The sequence below is a fragment of the Piliocolobus tephrosceles genome, chromosome 2 (assembly GCF_002776525.5).
Source record: "Piliocolobus tephrosceles isolate RC106 chromosome 2, ASM277652v3, whole genome shotgun sequence".
NCBI lineage: Eukaryota > Metazoa > Chordata > Mammalia > Primates > Cercopithecidae > Piliocolobus > Piliocolobus tephrosceles.
The window spans coordinates 53,332,023-53,356,235 of NC_045435.1; the positions used below are offsets into that span (position 1 = coordinate 53,332,023).

The window sequence follows — 24,213 nt, forward strand, 5'->3', positions numbered from 1 at the left end:
AAATGTTGGAGTATAACTTTCTGGGGGCACTCCACCAGAAAAGGGAAGAAAGCCTCAGAAGAGCATGCATACAACTTTCTAACTCAGTGCACATGCTCACTTCCCAGGGGCAAGGAGGGCACTGTGCGTGCAGGGAGCCCACCCTAAGGGAAGTATTATGGGAAAGGGTCTCAAGACACTGGGAGTAGATCATCCTGTGAAGTCCTAGTATCCAGGTTAAACACTGCACTTGACCTTCATGGTGCCTTTTTCCAAGTGTACTTTCCTTTCTTTCCTGCTCTAAAGCTTTTAAAACTAAATGTCCATTTCTGCTCTGAAACTTGTTTCGGTCTCTTTCTCTACCTTATGCCCCTCAGTGGAATTCTTTATTCTGAGGAGGCAAGAACTGAAGTTGCTGCCGACATGTATGAATTCGCTGCTGGTAATTCAGATACCTTCCACCCCTAACACTTGTTAAGCATTGTTTTAAGTGCTCGGATATTACGGTGAGCAAAACAGAATATCTGATCTCCTGGTGAATACTGCAGAAGGAGACTGATGAAAACAAGAAAGCAAATCTGAAAAGTCAGATAATCGTAAGTGTTGTAAAGAAAAATGAAGCAGGTTAATGGATCCACTGGGATCCTGGGTGGAGGACTGTACTTTTAGATATGGTCAGGAAAGACCTTAGACATGACGTTTAAGCAGAAACTGGAAATAAATGAAGATATTGAATCATGCAGATATTTTGGGGGAGAGCGTGTTAGGCAAGAGAATGATGGAATGTCAAGACTTTGAGGTGGGGTATACCTGGTATAGTTGTAGAGCAAGGAGACCTGCGTACTTGAGGGAAGTGGGTATGTGTTGTGCTGCCTGGTATTGATCATGTTACCCAATCTATCTGTTCTACGGCTACAGCCACACCTTAACTACTGTGTTGGCGATTAGCGTTGTGGAAGATGATTAGAACTGCATTTCGAGGACAAAATACATTGATATATAAGGTATACATTGTAATATATGTAGTATGCATAAAGTATGTAAAGTATATTATATATATATGAATAACAATTCCTTATAAATAGTGCTGCAGAAGTTTTAATCATTGTCACTATCAAGATCATTATCTCAATTTGCCCCGGGAATCCAGAGGAAAAGCAAAGGTCTTTGAAAGTAACACTTTCCAATTCTAAATGGAATTGCTTTTGCTACTCCCTGAATGCATGGTTGTACATTTGGGTACTTGGGAAAGAACGTAATTTCTTTTTGAAAGAAATGATTTCTACCACACGCCACAACACAGCCTGGCTTGCCCATGTACTCTTTTAGATTCTGTTTCCATGTCTGGAATGGAAAGCATAGCACACTTGATTTTATTTTTAAAACAAAATATAGCAACCATGATGATGTTGATGCTGGCAATCATAGCCATGGTGGTCGTAATAGCTAACATGTATGGAGAGTTAACCATTTGCCAGGCACTGGTGCTATGTCCCATTAATGGATTTTCTCTTAGCCCTCATAACACTATGAGACAGGTAGCATGATTAACCTGTCATCTGCCTGAGGAAATGGAGGATTCAGAATGTTTATGTAACTTCTCCAAGGAGAGTTAGCAGGAAGAGGAGCCAGGTTTTACACCAGTTTGGCCTATGACTTGGAAATGTGGATCACCCAAAACTCATTTCTGCTTTGATTTCTATTTTCCTATGGTCTATTGGTTGAAGGGTATTTAAGGAGTAGGGAAAATGGGGAAATACATTTGATTTTCTTTAGTAGGATGTTGAAAAGAAAGAATTTCTAGTTTCTCTAAGCATATTGCTTGGGCTATGGGAGCTAAGGGACAGTAGGAAGAGTTTGGCCAATGCCAAAGATGAGATGCAGGTATGAGTTTTATTAGTCACAGCAGAAAATAAGTCACAGTTAGATCCACCATAGAACCTTTAAATACATTTTACTGTTTGGGGCCCAGCCCTGAGTATTAGGAACCAATGTTCCCCTCTGCAAATAGACAATCTTGTGAGTTCCTGATGGCCCCAGGTGAGATGAATTCATACTGAGGATACTTCCTGCAGTTGAGTTTTGAGAATCCCAAGTCTTAATCTCACTAATGACTACATGGCCACCATATTTGTTTGCAAATACATAGGCAACATAACAGCTATATTTACTTATGTCCTTTGGATAAATTCTGCAGAAGTAATGATCTCTTCACTAAATTGCCCCCACATTATTATTTGCTTAAGCTAGTATTTCCTCTTCATTTTCCTCTTCCCTTCTGATGTTTTTGATAACTTGCTGAGAAACACCTGGAGTTATCAGGTCTCAATCTCAATTATGAAGAAAAAAAATTGCATGGACTTTGTGATAGTACTTTTTCTATGAGACAACATAGCATCTCTGGGTTTTTAATATGCCTTTCAGAAATGGCTGTAGTTGTGAGCTAAAGCATGTTACTTCAAAAAGTTGGGCTGTCTATATGGCCCTCTCACTTAGGACTTTCTGAAATACACTGTATCTAAAAGGGGAGAAACAACTAAAAATATTTATTGCAGAAAATAAAAAAGTTAACCAAAGTATTTTATTGATACATTCTTGGACAATATCACAGAATTGAAAGAGAATGGAAAGAGGGAATTTTTCAGCAAGGGTTGTTTTTTTCCACTAAATTGGCACATAAGCAGCAAGATTAACGAAAGTACTTATTACAAACAGTAAAAAACATACATGCTTTTTTCTAAAGTCCTTATCACACTGATCAAAGGGGGCATGAACAAAACCTCAAGACATGAAAAATCCATATTCTTTCCTTCAAACAGCTTAATAATTATTAAAATTATTGCAAAATATTCATATACCCTAATTAAAATAACAAAAGAGAACACAAATACAAATATTGAACATAATAAACATGTACTGTAAAATACATTACTGGCATGCATTCCAAAGATCAAGACCTCTATTCAGTTCAGCCAATAACTTCCTTTTATGTAACCTATCATATACCAAAGATAGGTGGAGCACACTTTCTCAGCACAGTTTTTGGTCTTTAAACATCTTTTTTGTCTTAAAAAAAAATGATGTGCAGTGGTACTATAATAATTATACAGTCATGTACAGATGTACTTTTTTTAGTCTGCCAAGATCGCTTTAAAATTTTAATCGTTTTAAAATTTTTCCAAATATTCCACCGTCTGAGAGAATAGGGCTCTATCTATGAAAACAAGGCATTCGAAAACAAACAGTGAACCAAGGTACGACATCAGATGGCAAAGTGCAAAAGTCCTCACAAACTGTACAGAAAATTTCAAAACCTTGCAACCTAGAAGTACATACGTAATAAGACAGGTCAGCCCCAAAACGGTCCTGTGGCTCTCACGGTCCATTCTAAAGAGCCGGGGCGGGACTTGAGTTTCAACACTCCCTTTGGTAGGGAAGGTCCAAAATTGCAGCCGAGTTGGCAGTGCTGATGTCAGTGACTTATTAAGCCAAGATAAAGTAAGGATATTTCATAAAGCAGCTGTTTAGGTCACTTGGATCCTCTAACATTGGTCTCCCGGCCGGGGAAGCTCCTCCGGTGATGGGAAGCGGGTAGGACCAAAGAGTCCTGTGCCAGGTTGGGTGACAAAATAAATGAGGGTCTTCTTCCTCCATGGTTCCATGGAATGGAATAGGTTAGATAACCAGGTTATTATAACTGACATACTTCTTTTTTGCAGCAGGGCCTGAAAGAAAAATTAGAAAGTGTGAGTTGCAGTAATAACCCTGTTTGCAAAGGTAGAAATAGAATTAGAACTTTTCACTTGAGGTACAGAGTCAAAGTGGGGTGATACAGCTCTGAAGAACACACACAGACAACTTTGGATTCCTCTGACCGTAAGGCTTTGGCCACCAAAATCTGTGGTTCCCAGTGATTCTCAGATCATCTGTGTTCTCTTCTCTGATATGTCTCCAGCTTCCCTCTTTATACTCTGTTAATAAATTTATTTGTTAATAAATTTATTAGCAGTTTATTAATAAACAATATGTATTAAACAAATGTTTAATAATAAATGTTTATTAATAAATTTATTTGTTTATTTGTTGTTATGCTTTCTAATCAACGAACCCTTAAAGGGTTCACTCACATTGTGGTATATTTCTTTGTGTGCTCTTCTCACAGACCTTTTAATAATAACTGGCCTTTGCTTGGAAAAGGCCAAGTTGCTTGGGTCACTGAAATTAATTGAGGTTGAATGCAGATTAGGTCAGAGTGTCTTCTTCAGTGCTGATTCACACAATCAAATGACTACAGATTGACTTGTGGAGTGTTAACAGTAAGTTGTAAATGGTCATTTGCAGAACTATTTCCATTAAGATGTAAAGCCCACTTAAACCTGTGTCTGACACATACACACTCTACATTTGTTTTCCTTAAATGTAGAAATTATTTTTCTACTTGGTAGGGTAATTTCAGGACTCACCTTCACTCACTCACTCAGGCAGTAAATATGTATCTACCGTATTGCAGCCACAGGGCTAGGCACTGATGACCAGCCAAGAGCACAGCAGATTTCATGTCCTCATGCTGGAAATAAAGACACCAGGATCCCAGAGTGTGCCTTTGCTTTAGGTTCTGGTCCTCAATACCAAGTCATACAGTTGCAATGATGTGATACGTTCTGTATTCACTAAATCTTGGTAGTTTTGCATCAGTTTCTGTTGGGCACAAAGTAACTTTTGTGTAGCATTTACTGATGGCTTATTTTGCTTACTGTTTTTAAATTCTAAATAGAAGTGTTCACTCAAGACAGAAATGTCAAGAACTCTTCAAGAACTCTTAAGTAGGGATTCATATACAATTTTGGAGGAACAGAGAAGTCATATTAACATACTAAGGGAGAGTTTGTCTTTAAACTTTGAATTATACAAGTAGTATGTTACAGGTGCTTGCGTGATTATAGATATTACACAGAATACACTATACAACAAGCTGGTCTTCTTTTCTGGATTAAAAATTGGGACTCTCTGACAAACTTTGACTTGAAGACTCATTTTTATTTGAAACTCATTTCTATATTAAACCATATTGCATTTATTAACTAAAATACAAAAAGATAAATAAGAATAGAATTTTATGAAACTCAGGGCCTCCTGGAAAATCTGGTGATGAGAATTGGGTCATGATATGTCCTCATTTGATGAACACATAGCCTCAATAATGCCCAAATCTTCCAAGAAGTTTCCCATTAACCCAGTGTTGTCTTCAACAATATTCTTGGTTTGGGTACAAAGAAGAAAACTTTCAAAAGATGTTTCTTGACTCTGAATCTTATTTTCAGTGTCATAACTAGAAGACCTCAGCTGACAGTTGCAAGCAATAGTCACAGCATGCCTTGCAAATGCCAACACACTAATTACCCTCAGGACAAAAGGAGGGGGAAAAAAAACCCAGAAGCTGATCTGAATACCTGAGACCACCTTTATTGTGTGAATAATTAAGACTGTTTTCTGTAGCATAACACTCTAGTGAAAACAAAAGTGAATTTCCTTAAATTGGTTACTATAAAACACTAATTTCTCAGGAAGAGTTTTTACCAAAAGAATAAGTAGGTTAGAACTGTCAAGCTGAGCATTGACTAGGATTAAATTAAAATCACGATGAGGTTATGTTTAAAAAAATTGGATATAAAAATAATGGCATTCCATTGATGCTTTCCCTAGATTATCTTCTTGTGTTCTGTGTAGCCTTGAGATGAGCACTGTTTATGATCGCCATTTTACATAGGAAGGGTCTGAGCCTGAGAGGAACAAGCATTCCAAAACTAGGCTGCCTGATGGTTGAATCTTTATTTCTGTCCCCATACTATAGTAGGAAGACAGTACTGCAGTTGGACTCACCTGACCTGGGTTCTGATTCGGCTCTGTCACTTACTTGAATGTGACCTTGCCCAGTGTCTTGATAATGAACTCCTTGTAGCCTTTGTAAAACTGGGAGAGGCCGGGTGCAGTGGCTCATGCCTGTAATCCCAGCACTTTGGGAGGCCAAGACGGGTGGATCACCTGAGGCCAGAAGTTCAAGACCAGCCTGGTCAACATGGTGAAACCTTGTGTCTACTAAATATACATAAAATTCACCAGGCATGGTGGTGGGCACCTGTAATCCCAGCTACTCGGGAGGCTGAAGCAGGAGAATCACTTGAACCCATGAGGCAGAGGTTGCAGTGAGCTGAGATTGAGCTCCAGCCTGCATTACAAGAGTGAAACTTTGTCTCAAAAAAAAAAAAAAAAAACATTGGGGAGACTAATTGTTACCTGGTATACTGTTGACATCACCAATGTACACAATACCCCAGTTTCTCATCTGGGAATATAATGTATAAATGTAGTTTTAAATTACAAAGTTCTATGCAAATGATAAGCCTCAGTACATGCTTTCTTTGTAGAATTGCTACGAACATTGCCCCAAAATTATGATGAAGTTTATGGAGGTTCTAGAAGGGCAATTTGTGTACTTTTCACAGCAATGTCCAGTGTATTATGTTTATTTTTAAACCATTCTAATCCTGCGAGTAAATAAAATAAGTGCCTGTGGTGTCTGGTAATTCCATTTATTTGACGAGCAATGTAGTTTATGGTCAGGAAAGAAAATTACTGAGCTCAAAATAGTTGTGCAATGAAGCACTTGCTAAGGAAATATACTTTTTATTTTAAAATAGTATGTTTTTCTCTTATAAAGTTACAGATTTTAAAGAAGAATTATAGTATATGGCATTGTCCCGATTAACTTTTGGTTATATCTACTTAAGTAGTTCTCAAAACAAGGTATCTTGAAGAGCCAATGTTTACAGTGAGGTAGTGTTAAGAATACTGGTTTGTGAAATGAATTACTAATACACCATTGCTACTTAAGAAAGGTGAGACATTCCAACTCATTCTTGATGTCTTGTCAAAATCTACACTCAATATGACATTAACTTTATTGAACTTCTTATTTTCTCTTTGCTTTCCTCTGAGTTTTTTTGTCTTACAAAAATTTCATTCCTTGAAGTACATTCTATTGAACATGCATAACCCAGATTCAAGGAAGTGAAGAAAAAAATAGAAAAGAAAGCCTCATAGACATTATGTTGGGAAACACTGAATAAGTGATATTAAACAGTACTCTTTCCTGTTTCCACCCCATATTTAATTTTTTTATATGTTAAGTAATAAGAATTATTGTAGCTCATTAACTATATACTGTGTATTCTCCTCAGCTCTTTTTGAAGAATGTGTGTATAGATGTGTATGTGAATAAGAACATGTATGAAGTGATTTAAACATCCAAAAAGGATAAAAACAAAATATAACAAAATATTATATAAGCCCTGAATATAACACATTAACATACTGACATCTTGATTCAGGTGCCCCTCCATCCACTCGTAGGAAATACGATGCAATCAAAGCCCTTGACACCCCATGTTCCTCCCCGTCCCCCATAGTATCTACTATACTGAACTTGGGATGTGTCCTATAGCTACTACAGTAGTTGTCCATAAATTATAGATAGTATTGATTTCTGTGTTTTAAGTTGTGCAAATTATTCCATGCATATCCACTTGAAATCTGGTTTCATATAACATTGTGTTTTTAAGATTCACTTACATTGATTTGATAATCATAGTAACTATATAGCTTTCTATATATTAATGTTAGCATAACAGATTTTCTGTAACTCTTTTCCTATTGATAGACTCTACTTTCTAATGTTTTTGAAATAACCATTGCTAGAGTAGATGATACCTGCAAAACAATATTTTTAACAAAGTTGAATGACAATGCTATAGGGCGGGATAAAATATTTGTTATGTATTTAACTGACAAAGGATTGATATCTAAAATTTTTAACTTATACAAAGGAATAAATAAGAGACAATCTAATTTTTAAAAATGTAGATTCAAGATAGACAATTTGTAGATGAAGAAATATAAATCAAAAATGTTCAACCTCATCAACTAGAGAAATGCAAATTAAAACATTAAGAAGATAGCATTTCATGCCTGTACCATTACAAAAGAAAAAGTGAACTAATACCAAGCATTGGTGGATGTGAAAAAGTGAGAACTCTCAGAAAACACTCAGGTATAAATATAAGTTGGTAAATTTATATGGGAGAGCCATTTGGAAATAACTAGAAAACCTAAAGCTATGCATGCCACTGAGTCAGCAATTTCACTTCTAGATCTAGACCTGAGATACTTTCACATGTACACATACACATGCTTAGGATTTCAAAAGTCTTTACTATAACAATTTTCTCTGTGATTCTCCAAGAAAAAATTATTTTATAGAAGCTAAGCACATAAAGGAGCAATGTGGGCCAGGTATAAGATATTCAGGAAAGATACAGACCATAGTGAACTAGAAATCACCTGCCCCATCAAAAAGGCATAATTATGTGGGATGTTACCGTAATAGGAAGATAGTACATTTTTTGAGGAGAAGCTTGACTGTATAATTTTATGTAAAAGTTCAATTTTTCACTCAGACATCTAACAAATATTTAGTGAGCACGTATTATGTGTTGGGCTCTATTCTAAGCATTAGAAATACCTCAGTTTTTAATAAAAGTTTTAAGATCATATTAAAACCATTTATCAAGTCAAAAAAGAAATAGAGACCAGAGGCTAGACAACATTTCTAGGCTGCTTGTTTTCAACTCTGTGATCCTGTCTGCACTCAGTTCCTCAAATGTGCTTGATTATAAAGCACCCTCTCCTGCTTGCCTTTTTAGTGGATCATTTTGCATTATATAAGAACATACTTTTGGAAATACATGGGGATATTTCTTAAACCTTAACCCTGTCTATCACTTCAGTCATTTGTAAACCTCACCCAACTTCTGATTATTGGTTTATTGCCTGATAGAACTTTGTTCAAACTAACTTTTCTATGAACTCATTCAAAGCACTGTCTGTGCCTCTTCCCTCACCAACTCTGCTAACTAATGCTTCCCTATCAAACAGGATTCATAGTTGTTATTTTCTTATAAATATTTCAACTGGGAGGGATTCTTTATATTATGGTTTGCAGTTTCTAAAACAAAAAAGAAACACTTTTTTGTAATTACTTCTGTAGTCAATGGCCTGTTTCCTGCCTGTTCATTTTATTAGCAAATTGCCCTTAGCCCATCACTTAATAGCAAAAGAGTAGATGTTATTTTCAACACCTCAATTCTCATTTGAGATTTCAAAAAAGCTACTAAACTTCCTGTATTTTACAAAGAAGCAATTCATTTTATAATGATCTCCCTTAAATCCTTTTTTAAATTTACTACTCAGTGTAGCACGTTACTCAACTTGAGAAGATACAAAGCTGAACAAGAATGAAGAACATGACTACCAAAAACTTGAGACGTTCCCAATTATACCAGTTCAACTCTGAACTATAAAACAATGGAGACCTTCTACATCTCCCAAGAGAATGTGAGGCTATTGCTCATATGTTTGGTACCTGGATTTGTTGACACAAGAAACTTGTCAGGGATAAAAACATGATCAGTCAGAAAAATAACTCAGTATTTCAAATCACCATAATTTCCAATCCAGTGGCAAAAACTCCCAAATCTGGATTTCTGTTGATCTACTCAGCCATTCATCTAATAAAATATTATTTAGCACATATTAAATACCAGGAAGTTTAATACATGCTAACATTAAAAGCAGACATGGGAATCTGCAAGCTGTTTACTTTAACATTTACTCACTTCTCATTCATCGTATATTCAGATTATTTAACAAATATTTATATGAAGCTGCCATGTGTCATCAGCAAGGGATTGGCATATCCTTTTTTTTCTACTCAATGAGATAAAGATAAGGCATGAATTTATACACTAAACTCACACTGAGAGGAACCCCCCAAAAGCAAATTGGCACCCCTCCCTAATGCTGAATAAGGGAGATAAGGTCAGTGGATGGCGAGGCAGCAAACCTGTTAACATATTTGGAGACAATAGTGATCCACTTCAAGAGAATGGAGAAGCATCAGCCTAGATAACCTTAGAGAAAAATGTGTGATGTGTTTGCCCCATTTGTACCAGGGACACAGAAATGAGTCAGATACAGTCTTTATTGTTATAGAACTTACATGATCATGCAAAAAACTATTACATATCTGTGATGAGTACTTAAAGATATTTTACAAAGACTAATTTTGTCTTGGAAGAGGATATACTGTGCTAAGCCCAGGAAGGCTTTTCAGTGGAAGGGGCATTGATTTGGACCATGCAGTGTGAGACAATTTAAGAAGAGGGCAGGGCAATATAAAGGTACACTTCGTTTCCAGAAGTACATGGAGAGGAGGGTCAGATAGTGCTGGAAGGCAAGGTTGGAAAGGTACACAGGGCCACATAAATTACTTCAATATATAAAACTTCAATAAACCTGCAGATTGTCATAACAAATTCAGGGTACTGTCAGAGGCATCTGAACCAGAGCAACTCCACTTTGAATAGGGACTGGGTAAAATAAGGCCGAGACCTTCTGGGCTGCATTCCCAGGAGGTTACGTTACTCTAATGATAGAGGCAGGAGGCAGAGAACTGCCTAGGCAGATAGGGAAGGGTCCCCGGAAAATCTGACCCGCCCCACAGGTGTTTACAACAGATGTTTCGTGCAGAAAAGGGGGCAGTGGACTGGAGACCCACATGTACCGGGAGAATGGGATGGAGCCACCAGAAACAAACATCTTATTCAGGGGAAGAGCCTGGCCTCTTCAGCTCCTGTGTGGTGACCCTTGTATTCAGTTTGTGAGATGGAAACCCACTTGCAGGACCCCTCTCTTTTCTGAGAGCTTTCCTTTCACTTAATAAATTCTGCCCTCCTCACCCTTCAGTGTGTTCATGTGCCTAATTCTTCCTGGTTGTGAGATAAGAAACTTAGCTGAACTAAGGAGCAAAAATCCTTCATCACTAAGTCACAGGATGAGACAGGAGGTTGGCACAAGATACACATCATAAAGATCTTGCTGATAAAATAGCATACAGTAAGGCCAAATCCCACCAAAACAAAGACAGTGACGAAAGTGACCTCTGGTCATCCTCGCTGCTGCCCTCCCACCAGTTTACAAATGCCATGACAACATCAGGAGATTACTTTATATGGTCTAAAAAGGGGAGGAATGAATAATCCACTCCTTGTTTAGCAGATAATCAAGAAATAACCATAAAAATGGGCAACCAGGCTGCTCTGCCTATGGAATAGCCATTCTTCATTTTACTTTCTTAGTAAACTTGCTTTCTCTTTGCACTGTGGACTCACTCTGAATTCTTTCTTGTGCAAAAGCCAAGAACCCTCTCTTGGGGTCTGGATCAGAGAGTAGCAGTAACAGTCTGGTTCAGTACCAGTGCCAGAAACAGAAGAATGAACAAGGCAAAATTTCTATGATTATTTAGCTTTCTAATGGAGGTTCTCATAAAAAGCCTTTAATGCTAAAGCAGTGGTACTTGAGAAGCCACAGGGAAATATTAACGATTTTGAAGAGGATCTTCACAGTTGCTTTTCCCTCTCTGTAATGTCCTTCTCTGCCCTTTTTCCTTAATTGGTTTCCTGTTCTTTGCTCTGGTTGGTTTTAGTTTCTACTCACTTGCTCCAAGTGGCCTTTCCTATCCCTCCAGACAAGTGAGACGTTCCTGCTCTACCCTCTCATGACCTCTCTACAATTCCTTCCTCATATACAACCAGGGTGAAGCACTAATTTCTCATATATGTCTCCAACATTAGAACTTTAAGTATCAGGATGGTGGACACAGTGTTTTTCTAGTGCTTGGGAAGTGTGCAATGTATAGTTGGTGCTCAATATTTTTGGGATGTGTTACCATAGAGGAGCCTTTTGTAACTGCCCTTCCTGCCCACTGCATAAAGAAAGACCACGGCATTGTAGTAGAGAAAGAGCTTAATACGGGAGGCTGAGGCAGGAGAATGGCGTGAACCTGGAAGGCGGAGCTTGCAGTGAGCTGAGATCGCGCCACTGCACCCCAGCCTGGGCGACAAAGCAAGACTTCGTCTCAAAACAAACAAACAAACAAAAAAAACCCACAAAAAACAAACAAACAAACAAAAACGTAGGAGATGGAGTTTGCACTCATATCATCTCATGCAAAGCTCACAGGTTAGGGGTTTTTCAAAGACAGTTTAAGGAAAGGGGTGGGGGTGGCAAGGTAACAGGTGCTTGCTGCTGATTGATTGGGACAGAGATGAAATAGTGGGCCAAAGCTGTTTTCCTGAGGACTAAATTGCTTCTGGGTGGGGCCACAGGAGTTGGGGGGCTGGTGATCGAGGGGGAGCCATGAGTGTCAGACATGCAAAACAAACAGAAAAGATATCTCAAAAGGCCAGTCTACAAGTGTGATGTTATTTGCAGATGTAATTGGGGGAAGTTGCATGTCTTAGAACCTCTGGAATAATGACTGACAATCATGCATGTCTGAGCCTTAGCAGGACTCAGCCTCCTCTCCCTCTCCTCCTCCTAGCCTGGTGGTCTCCCTTTAGCTTTACAAAAGTGGCTGAACTTTGGGCAAGGCCTATTATCATTTAAATTGTAGCCTAAATGTCTTCCAAAGTTAGCATGGCCCAATAGCCCAGCAATAATTAAGGCAAAGGCCAGATGGCGGTTGAGTTAGCTCCCTTACTGTTAGAATTTTCTCACTGATACAACTTTTGCAAATGCAGTTTCACTTTGCTCTCTGAAGTCATTGTCAGCTCTAGGAGGGTCTTAAGATGAATAGAACAAAAAAAAAATATATGTGGGAACTTCATGAGCTTTGCCATCCTTTTTTTCCATCCCTTTCCTCAGTATTCTCCTATGGGTTATTGTATTCAAAGCTAACCATTATTATAACTGCTCAGATTTCCTTTGTAACTTTTAAACCACAGTATTCTTTTTTTTTTTTCCCCTCTGTTTGCATCTAAACATGGCCAAAACAGCCTGGCTAAATTGAGAAATCAATTTTCAGTTCTGTCATGAAAAGAGTACATGAACGTTCTAGTGTTTCCTTAAAAAAAAAAAACACTAATTTGTACTTTAAGATGTAAAGCATCAAACAGAGGTTTACATCATTCTTAAATGGCATATTTGAAACAAATAGACAAAGTCTCTGTCTTAAAACATCTTTAAGCTTGGCTAAGTTAAAATCTAGGTAATTTGCTGCTGTATATGTTTTACTTTGGAAAAAAATAGATATGCATTAAATTATCACATCAGATTTCTACTTTTTCTTATGCACTTTGGGCACTGAAAAGCTTTTGTGCATTTTACAATTTCAATATATTATAGATGCGAGCAATCTGGAGCATATTATGAATGCAGTGCAATCATACATCAAAGATCGAAGCTGTGAACCAAAGTTGGTCTTAAGGCTAATGTTACAAATAAGGCAATAGTGACAAAATAGCAGCAGAGTAGTACTTAGTGTTCCTGGATGAAAAGCTCCTGCTGAAATCCAGGTCTTGCTATTTTTGGATAGGGCATTCATAGTCTCTTCATTCATTCCTTCATACATTTATTGAACTTTTACTAAGAGCTCACAGTGTACTAGTATAGCCTGGCTATAAACTAGTGGCACAAAGGTAAGGAAGAATAGTCTGTATCCTTGAACATTTTCTGGTTCAGTACAATTCAACATGTATCTGTTGAGCACCTACTATTTGTCAGATACTGTTTTAGGCAATAGGGATGTAGCCATGTTACTGTGCAGGTTCAGTCCCTGCTTTCATGGAGCTTAAATTCAACTTGGAAAGACAGATCTTAAACAAACAAACAACAACAACAACAACAACAACAACAACAACAACAACAACAACAAAACAGGCCAGGTGCAGTGGCTCACGCCTGTAATCCCAGCACTTTGGGAGGCCAAGGTGGTCGGATCACAAGGTCAACAGATCGAAACCAGCCTGTCCAATATGGTGAAACCCTATCTCTACTAAAAATACAAAAATTAGCCAGGTGTGGTGGGTACCTGTAATCCCAGCTATTCAGGGGGCCGAGGCAGAAGAATTGCTTGAACCCAGGAGGTGGAGGTTGCAGTGAGCTGAGATCATGCCACTGCACTCCAGCCTGGGTGACAGAGCAAGACTTCATCTAAAAAAAAAAAAAAATGCCAAAAAAACAAAAAATCAGTCAGGTGTGGTGGCATGCACCTGTAGTCCCAGCTACTCAGGAGGCTGAGGCAGGAGAATCCCTTGAATCTAGGAGGCGGAGGTTGCAGTGAGCTGAGATTGCTCCATTGCACTCCAGCCTGGCAACAGAACGAGACTCTGTCTCAAAAACAAAAAAAAAGCAAAAGTAGATGCAGCCAATTCTCTTTATTCACGGCACTGATATTCTATAAAGTCACCACAAACATTGAATTATTGAATACTGAACCACTGCTTCTAGAGCAAAATACAGCGTTAGTTACCTATACCCCTCCAGTCACAACATAACCCTATTTTATGTATATGTTCGGTTAAAAACACTTTATTATTACATATTGTTGACTCATTCATATTGAAATCAGAGCTGACGAATGCCTATAAAAAGTTTCTCTAACACAGGTATTTTCTCCTGAAGGCATGACACATCATAGCCTTCTTGCACTTAGGAATATGACACAGCACTTTAGTATTCGTACAGGAGTTATTTTAAACTGCAAAACCACCAACCAAAATCACAGGTGTAAAATAGACTGAGAAAAGGACACTTGTTCAAATATGAGAGCTGAAACCAGAAGGTAGGGCATCATCCTTTTTGACCTCAACTGCAAATGTGTGCATTGGGTGTTTCAAATAGTTGGTGCACTGCACATTCCTGTGAATGACTGTGAAAATACCGTAAGTATTGATGTTGAGGTTACCAATCAATTTCAGCATGTAGGTGAATTTGCAAATATAAAACTTACTAATACTGAGAATCAGCTGCATTATGATGTCATAGAATCCCCAAAACTGAAAAAAACAGCCTGAGAGCATTATGCTGAGGTTGCTCTCCAAGGCACAGAGAGGATGACTCTTTCTTACTTATCTCCATAGGTAGGAGGTGCCAATTACAAGAAAGAAGACCAGCTAGGAATGGATGGAATAATTAGGACTATATGTTAAGTGAAATTCCAAGTCAGTACTACAGTGGGGTTCTAAATAACAAGCATATAGAGATGCCGCTGCTTTCACCAACACCGTGTGGTGTGGCAGGCCAGTTCTTCCTAACAGTCACACACACAGGCCTCCATAGCACTCCAGTTATACAGGCAAACTTCCACAGCACCTGCCTTCACACTAAGTTAATAATTAAACCTAGAGAAATCGATGCCCAGGCACCAAAGCCAGAAATGAAACATGTTTGGTAAGAGCCTTGCTCAGGCTTCTCCTGAGACCTGGGGTAAGTCAAGATAATAAAGATAGTCCTGTGCTCCTTGTACCAGGACCCATATTGGGTTGAATAAATTTCTGGGGTGCTTGAAGTAACTTTCCAGACCCAAGTTGTAGGTAACATAAGATAGAAGTAATCACTCCATTACCAGGGCCCTCATAGGTTAAGTAGATATAGGGGATAATTCTGGCCTCTGACCTTTTAGTTACAACAAAATTAATCAGGCATAGACAACGGCGAGTATGATACTGCACGTAGGCATATAGTTTGAAACATATATAAGCACTGGAAAAACTTTACAATTGTGCGTTGGTCTGGTGAATTATCTCTGACCTTCTCTCTGAACCTGGTTACAGACATAAACTCTCTTCTTTCCCAGTTTGTCTGCATCTTGTTATTGGGTCACAAGAACACACAGCCAGACCCGGTTTGGTCTGGGAACCATGTCCTTTTATGAAAGCATCCTTGAGGCTGGAGCTACTTTTTCTTTTCTTTGTTTTCAATGTGAGAAGGGCATGTGTGTGCCGTCACAGTCAAATCCTGTTAAGTTCAGTGGCTTCTTGTTTTGACTGCAGATCTCAGAGGACCAAGAGGGCTCAAAGGAGAGGAAACCAGAAAGCTTCCTGGCTAGGAAAAGAGAAGAGATGAAGGGAACCTTAACTATTTTTCCTTTCTTGAAATCCAACTAGGCTTAACCTGACAGGCAAAAGACAGAACCTCAGACTTGCAGCTCTGTCTAGGATTAAAGATGGCTGGAATGTCGCAAGGATTGTGTATTTTGGGATCCTGGCCATGGGAGATGGAAAGGTTGGGACCTAGGACAGATAGAAGTCCGACAAAGCTCAACCAATATAAAACAAATATCTACTAAGTTTTAAGTACAGGTTGCTGGGGATACAGAGGGAGTAAGATGTCTTTGTCCTCAAAGATTTAACAGACCAGAAGCCTGTGTGGTTAAACTGGGTTGGCACTGACTGTGAAGTTTGAGAATGTAAGTCACTTCTCATACATAGGCTTCTCCTGTGTATGAAACTGACCAGCTCACAATCAGACTGGAATACAATGTGTCAGTCTCAACACTAGAACTCTGGAGTTACAGTTCCTTTTCTCTTCTGCTTATATTTCATATATATTTGTTAATTTTTTAAATAGCTACTCCTCTGAGTCAAAGAAACTAAAAACAACAGTGAATTTCAGGGTGTCTTATTGTTTTTTGTTTTAACGTGAACAATAATCATTTTTAAAAATTTAAATAGTCTATGATTTAATACAAGCAACATGCATTTGAAAAAAAGTATTAAGAATATTAAAAAAGGACCCTGTTATCTGCATTAAGATGTTCATGATGATGTACAATATAATTTGTAATGTTAAATAACCCAAATGCCTAACATTAGAGGGTGATTAAATTATAATACATTCTTTTGATGGAGCATTTTAAAACTGCCAAAGGTGATAATGATGATTAATACTATGGAACAACATGGACAATGCTTATGCTATATTGTTAATAATATTTAATACAAAAGGACAGGTTTGAAAATTGTAAGTATTCTGTAATAAATCTGCATCAAAAATATGAAAGAAAATAAAACAAATTTTTAAAAGCCATAAGAAAATGGGTGACCTTTTCAAATATTTCAACACTGTAAAAGACAAAACAAAACGTTGTGAGACTGTTTTAGATTACAGGAGACTGAAGAAACAAAAAGATTAAAAATGCCTGATCCTTGATTACAACACAGAATTTTTTTAAAGGAAACAGCCATATTGGGAAAATAATATATTGACTTTATAGCAAAAATAATACATCAATATTGAATTTATTAGATGAGAAATGGTATTGAGGTTTTGTAGGACAACGTTGTTCCTAGGAGGTATAGGCTGAAGTATTCAGGAGTGTTAGAGTCATGATGTCTGCAACTTGCTTATAAACAGCTATATGGGGAAACCTGTGTGTGTGTGTGTCTGTGTGTATATATATATATATATATACACACATATATATATAGAGAGAGAGAGGAGAAAATGAATATGGCAAAATGTTAGTGAATGGTGATTACATGTTGTTCCTCATTTCAATGTATTTGTAAGTTTTAAACTTCTCAAAATAAAACATAGGGAGAAATGACTTATAAAGCTCTATTAGGGTAGTTGAATTATACTGTTTTTACATTTTACTTTGTACATTTTACTTTTTTAACTACATTTTCTATAATGCTATATTTTTATACTGAAAGTAAATTAGTTTTTTTTGTTTTGTTTTTAATGATAAGATATAGGTAGATGACAGTGACCATCTCTGAGGCCTGAATTGCCACATCCCCTTTCTTCTTTTTCTAGGGTTTCTTTAGAATGAAGGGAATTTCTTGTTCTGCAAATTTTGTCCTATGGGCTCCTGCAAAGTAATCTCTGAAGAGACCTCTAAGGGGTGACTCTCCTACACAATCTAATCCCCCCATTTTGTCTTCTGTCATTGTTTTTGTTAGATTGACCAATAATTTAAAATGACTGTTATATATTCTGACTCATTATTAATTACAAAATGACCCTTTCTTCCAGGCTTTTGGGAAAATAGCTCTAAGAATTTTGTCTAGTCTTCACATTTTTCCCCCATACAACGTGTACCAACCTTATGTAATAAATGGCCTCCTAAAATATTTTCTGAGGCATTCATATGTTGAATACACCTATGAGAGACTTCTCCCCCTAACATCAGAGTGGAATTTTGTTTTTTCAATAAAGTATCTCTATTTAGCTGTTTTGTAACTTTAGCTTTTAAACTATGTAAATCATGATGTCATGTCCCAGAAGGAGAAAGTGCTGGAATGGATTGGTAATGTCTGTTGAAAGTAGGAAGTGGACAGCACCAGCCAGGTAATGGACTAATCTGGACTAAGTCATGCATCTCTCAGTACACTGAAACTTGTTGGCTTGGCTTATCCTCAGAAGAAACCCTGGTGGGCACACCTTTCTACAGAGGGTTGGCTTCCCTCCTACAGAGGAGTATCATTGAGATGCAGTGATAAGTAGAAGTGAAAATGTAAACACCGTGCCCTGGGTCAGAAGGATAATCAATACCTATGACCTTTCCTGGCTCTTCCAAGCCAAGGCCTTTACTTCTGTGTGTGTGTGCGCCTGTGTGATGTCTCAGGAGTTGATTTATTTAAAGGACGGAGAAAATATAGAAATGGAAGGAAGAAGTGGGGGAGAATTCTGAGTCTGACCCCAAGGTTCATACAGACAAAGTTACTACTACATAAAACCCAGGCCAAAGTATCCACAAGAGAGGAAAAGAGGCTGTGGAGGCAGTGATACCCTCTAACTATCTGTTCTGGAATGTTCTTCCCCAAGATATCCCCAAAGATGGCTCTTTCTTTTTCTTCAGGATTAAATTTCTCCTCCTTGGAGAGGCCCTCCTTCATACCCTCTGTAAAACAGCACTTGCCAACCCCCAGTTGCTCCCTAGTTAACTACAACTTATTTTTCATCACAGCACTATCACTCTCTGAAGTGTTCTAATTTGTTTATATTTCAATGTATTTTCTTGTCTGCCCTCTGGAATGTAAACTGCTCATGTCTTGTCTTGATGAAAATTATATCCACAGGACTTAGAACTGTGGGTTATTGCCTGAAGCTAGGAGTTTGAGAATAGCCTGGGCACTAAAGGAAGACCCCATCTCTGTAAAAAAAAAAAAAATAAAATAATAATAATAATAATAATAAAACAGCTGGGCCTGGTGTCAAGTGCCTGTGGTCCCAGCTACTTGGGGAGGATGAGGCAGGAGGATCGAGTGAGCTCAAGAATTCAAGGCTGCCGTGAGTGAGCTTTGATTGTGCCACTGCGCTCTAGCCTGGCGACAGAGTGAGACCCTCTCTCTAAAGAAACAAAAAGACAAAAATAATGGAATGCATAAAAGGTGAGAGGTCCTTGGTTTGGGATTAGTAGGAAATAATGACAAACAAGTCCCAATTCAACATTCTGTCTTATATTCCTTAAAACTGGTGCCTTTGACTGTATGCTTTCAGCTGGTATTTTCATCTTCTTTTTGAGATAGATGCAAAGTGGTGAGGAAACTGACAATGCTGTCCTTATCTGCTTCCGTTAGTAGGGACAGTCTCTGATCCTCCTAGCCATTGAGCAATTCTTCTAGTTACCTAATCAGGGGAAAAAATAGTTATTTATTGCAGGGAATGATGAAGAGTATCTAAAATGATTGACTGAGGGAAATAGAAAAGAGATTGTATTCTGATAAAGTATGGATGGGACAGGTCCCTAAGAATTCCATGCCTGAATTAGGAGAGTGGCTTCTACTGGACAAATGAAAGAGTACACTAGAAATCAGTTATGGCTGTGGATGTTTCAAGCATGGTTAGTTGAGGGAAGAAATTGAGGGCATCTGTGGCGGGGGCCTCACTAACCAAAATGTCCTTGCTCCGTTGTTGCTTTCTCATGGACAGAGCATTTGACAGAGTGGTTAATACAGGCAGGCATGGTTCTGCAACTCTGGGCACCTGTGGCTGATCAGAGCAACACAGCCTGTACCCAGACATATTAGGCTCACAACAGTTCCCTATTTTCCATCTTCACTGTTCTCTATGGACGTGCTTTCTGTCCTCTTCATTTCTCACGCATGGTGCCAGTCTGTTGCTTTGAAGCTAGCTTAAATTCCAGGTAGGAGATGGTGGATTGATATTGGCTCTCCAATAAGTATATTAGATTCAAGGAGTTTCAGACTACTTAAATTGTTTTAGGGATATATGTCAAGTTCCTTATTTTTTATTTAAAAAAAAATGTTTTTGGGGTGGGGCGCTCTCACTCTGTTGCCCAGGCTGGAGTGCAGTGGCCCAATTATAGCTCACTACAACCTCAAACTCCTGGGTTCAAGTCATCCTTCCACCGCAGCTTCCCAACTAACTGTGACTACAGATGCATGCCACCATGCCTGACTCATTTTTAAATTTGTTGTAGAGATGGGGTTTGTTGCCTAGGCTCTTGTTGAAATCTTGGTCTCAAGTCATCCTCCCATGTCAGCCTCCCAAAGTGCTGGGATTACTGGTGTGAGCCACGTGTGCCATCGTGTCCTACCAAAAATCCTTATTTCAGATTGATGGGGTTATAGCCTTGCCTTAAACATATTCTGCTTGTTGTGGTGATGTCTAGTGGACCTGCCCACACTGTCCATTCCTCTTTGCACTTAGGGCCAGACAACTTGTGATGTAATTTGAGGGATCTAACAGGAGCCTGGAATTCCCATCACTAGAATTTAGCAAGGGTCTTACAGAAGTGATCACTTAGCTGGACTGAAGGCAATGAGTCTGGAGAGACTAGATTGAGGAAGCTTAGGAGTTCCTTCCATTAGGAGCAATAAAGAGATCTTGAAGATGAGAGCACAAGCTGGGTATTAAATGATATTAGAGAATTACTATTAATTAGGTTAGATATAATGGTATTATGATTATGTTGGAGAATTGCTGTATTTTGTGATAAGCTAAAATAATTTGGAGTACTGGTATCTGTAGGTAACCCTAAAATGTTTAAAGACAAAAATACATAGGTATAGATAAAGCAAACATGGTAAAACCTTAACTGTTAAATCTTGGTGGTGGACGATACTACTGTTCTTTCTGCTTTTCTGAATGTTTGAAGTCTTATGATAAAAAAATTTGAAACTTCCTGTCTTCCAGGCAAAATTTATGCTTCACAACTTTTCTGGAGCTTGTCTCACTTTTATCTCCTAACATCTACCACCAAGAATTAATACTGTCAAGGCAGTCTTCTCTATGTATCTCGAGTGCCACTGCACTCCAGCCTGGGTGACAGAGTGAGAGCCTGTCTCTAATTCAGGAGTGATCATCAAAATAGCCACCAGGATGAAAAGAGCAGTGGGAAAACACAAGGGGCCAGGCATGGTTGCTCACACCTGTAATCCCAACATTTTGGGAGGCCGAGGTGGCGGATCACTTGAGCTCAGGACTTTGAGACCAGCCTGGCCAACATGGTGAATCCCTCTCTCTACTAAAAATACAAAATTTAGCTAGGCATGGTTGTGCATGGCTGTTGTCCCAGCTACTTGGGAGTCTAAGGCAGAACAATCTCTTAAACCCAGGAGGCAGAGATTGCAGTGAGCTGAGATCACCACTGCATTTCAGCCTAGGCAAAGGAGCAAGACAGAGACACAAGGATTGTCAACATTCAGCTGTATGACCCTGGCCAAGTTACTTTACCTCTTCATGACTTGATTTTCTCATCTGAAAAATGGACAAAGTAATAGTACTATAGTATAACAACTCTAAAGTTGTCCTAAGGATTGAAGGAGTTATCATATTTAAGGAACTTAGAACAGGGCTTGGTAAAATTTGTCATCTATATATTTTAGCTATGCTTAATCTTCTGAATGCATTTGGAGAATTTCTCTGCGCACACATATAACATTGACACATGTTTGCAAGTGCTTTTCCCTTGACAGAAAGGGGTCCTTCTAAAGCAGGTCAGTCTGCCTATAAAATGAAACTAAATTCGTTGTTTGGTTTTTGGACACTGTTAGGGTGCCAGCAACTGTCCTTGAGAAGGTTTAAGGAGATGTCAGAGCACCTAGTGCATTTAATCCATTCATTGAAACAGGAACCTGTCAAATTATTGTCAACATGTTTCCATTTCCTTCCACGCATACTGCCATCATTAGCCACTGTTCCGCCTCTGTGAAAGTGTGACTTCAAAGTCTTGTGCTTTGAGAGGCTGTATTATTTAAGTGGACTCAAAGGGGAAAGCAGGGAATTGGCAAAAATGACAGTTTCTTATTCTATGGAATAGTATTGTGCACATAATCAATGGCCCCTGCTAGTCTCTCGTACAACCATGTCAACTCTGTGCAATATTGGAACTGGGAATCATCGAGTTTGAGAGCCTCATTGTGGTGATGTTACACCATATGCAAAATCAGTCACTGGAGACTATAAATGAGCATTTATTTTTATATTTTCTCCATTTTGGTTTAATAAATTGGATATCTACTGATTAGTGCTAGAAGAATGCCAGTTAGATTAGCTGAAGTAAGTTTATTCACTACTCAATTTTGCAGTGAAGAATTGATCTATGTCTGCATTGATAAAGTGAAGACTGGGACAACTACCAAGCTGATTCTGTTGAAATGACTACAACCAAAGCTATCCATGCACATCTCTGGCATATGTCTGCACCTACACATTGAGCCCATATGGCCCAGGTTGGTTATCAAAAAGACTCAGCACTTATCACTCAGAATCCCACATTCCCCCGGAAACTTTATGTATCCAACACCCAAAACAACTTGTTACATCTCAAAGAGGACTCTACCTTATACAATTTGACCAAAACCTGAAAACTGTGTGGGATGAATCTTCATGAAAAAAACCAATATTGCCAAAATAATGGAACACCAAAAATATTTTCTCTTAATAGTTTTTGTTCTTAGAAATTAAGAGGTTAAATATGGATCCTGTGAAGAACTTAAGCATGAGTCCTAGATGATGCAACAAACAGTACAAACAGTTGTGCTCTGAACGTAGTAGCATCTGTTGAGCATTTATTATGTGCTAGAAATGGTGCTAAGCATTTCATATTCACGGGCCCTTTTAATCCTTCCAGCAAGCTCTGTGCAGTAGGTGCCAGCATTACCTCTACTTTACCAAAGTAGGTCTGAGGCTAAGAGAGGTTAAGGAACACATCCAGTGCAATTTCAGATATCCCCACCTTTTCTGAATCATGGTTTTGGTAAAACCAGAGGGGGCTACGAGAGGAGGGACTGACATCAGGAGACAGAGGTAATTCTCATTCAACAAACATTTTCCAGCTGTCTACTATGTGCCAGACATGGCTGGATAGTAAGTACCAAAAAGTCATGGACAACATCATTGTTGCTCAGTTCTTTTTATCTTTAGCACCTATCACCTCTTGATTTCTTTTCTGAAATTCTATCTCCCCAGCTTCCATGAATGTTCAAGTTGTTGCAGGAAGCTGCAAATGCTGTGAAGTGCTCAGGGAGTATCGGTGGTAGAATTGTTAGCATGGATATTTAGATTCCAGGAGACTGAGGAGCCCTTTTTAGGCAGTGATACCCCCAGGCAGCAAAGCCTGGAAAGTAAGATTCCACTGTTCAACATCACCTTCCTTCTCCCTGAGAGGACCAGTGCAGGACACACTTTGAAACATAAATGCAGGATTTGTTTGGGCTTGGAAGGAAGATCTGAAATGAAGAATATTATCACAGGCCAAATTTAAATTTCTCTTGGAAATTTTGAGAAATGGTTATGGCTAGAGGAAAAAAAAAAGTTGAAGACTGCCGAACCTTTACATTCCTCAAAAAAAGAAGATGGTATTGCCTAGGTCACGATGTGAGAGGCAGTATGAAGTCATAGTTAAGGTGAGGCTGCTCATGTCAAAGTTCCTGGATTTAAATCCCGGCTTCGCTGTGATCTTGTGAGAGATCATCAAGTCTCAGGTTTCTTGCCTTTAAACTGTCTATACGATGAGGAAAATGATAATAGTGATTGTTGGGAGGATCCACTGTGATGCTGTATGTGAAGTGTGTAGTATAGTGCTGGACATTTAAGAATATACTCTTATTATGGCCATCATCACCACCAGCACTACTACAACCGTTATCTTTATTTACTTTACGATTCCACCATCATAATTATTATCAAAAGTTAGTCATCTGTATGAGACAATGGAATTCAGAAGAGTGACCATATGAAAACTCAGCTGGAAGTCCCTGTTTTATAGGCTGAACTCCTTTTGTAGGTTATCATTTCTTTTTTTCTTTCTTTCTTTGTATGTGTGTGTGTGTGTGTGTGTGTGTGTGTGTGTGTGTGTGTGTGTGT

The 24,213-nt window shown here is 38.5% G+C and overlaps 1 protein-coding gene across 2 annotated transcripts in view; it reads right to left on the reverse strand.

Moving 5' to 3' along the window:
• Window positions 1-2,538: 2,538 nt before the first annotated feature.
• Window positions 2,539-24,213, reverse strand: part of GRM7 (glutamate metabotropic receptor 7) — an 880,316-nt gene continuing 858,641 nt past the window's right edge. Inside the window, exon 10 of one of the 2 annotated variants that reach the window (XM_023218573.2) lies at window positions 2,539-3,704. In XM_023218573.2, the coding sequence (XP_023074341.1) occupies window positions 3,655-3,704 (50 nt within the window). In that variant the 3' untranslated portion in view covers window positions 2,539-3,654. The remainder of the gene's footprint in view (window positions 3,705-24,213) is intronic. The other variant, XM_023218571.1, reaches the window with a different exon arrangement.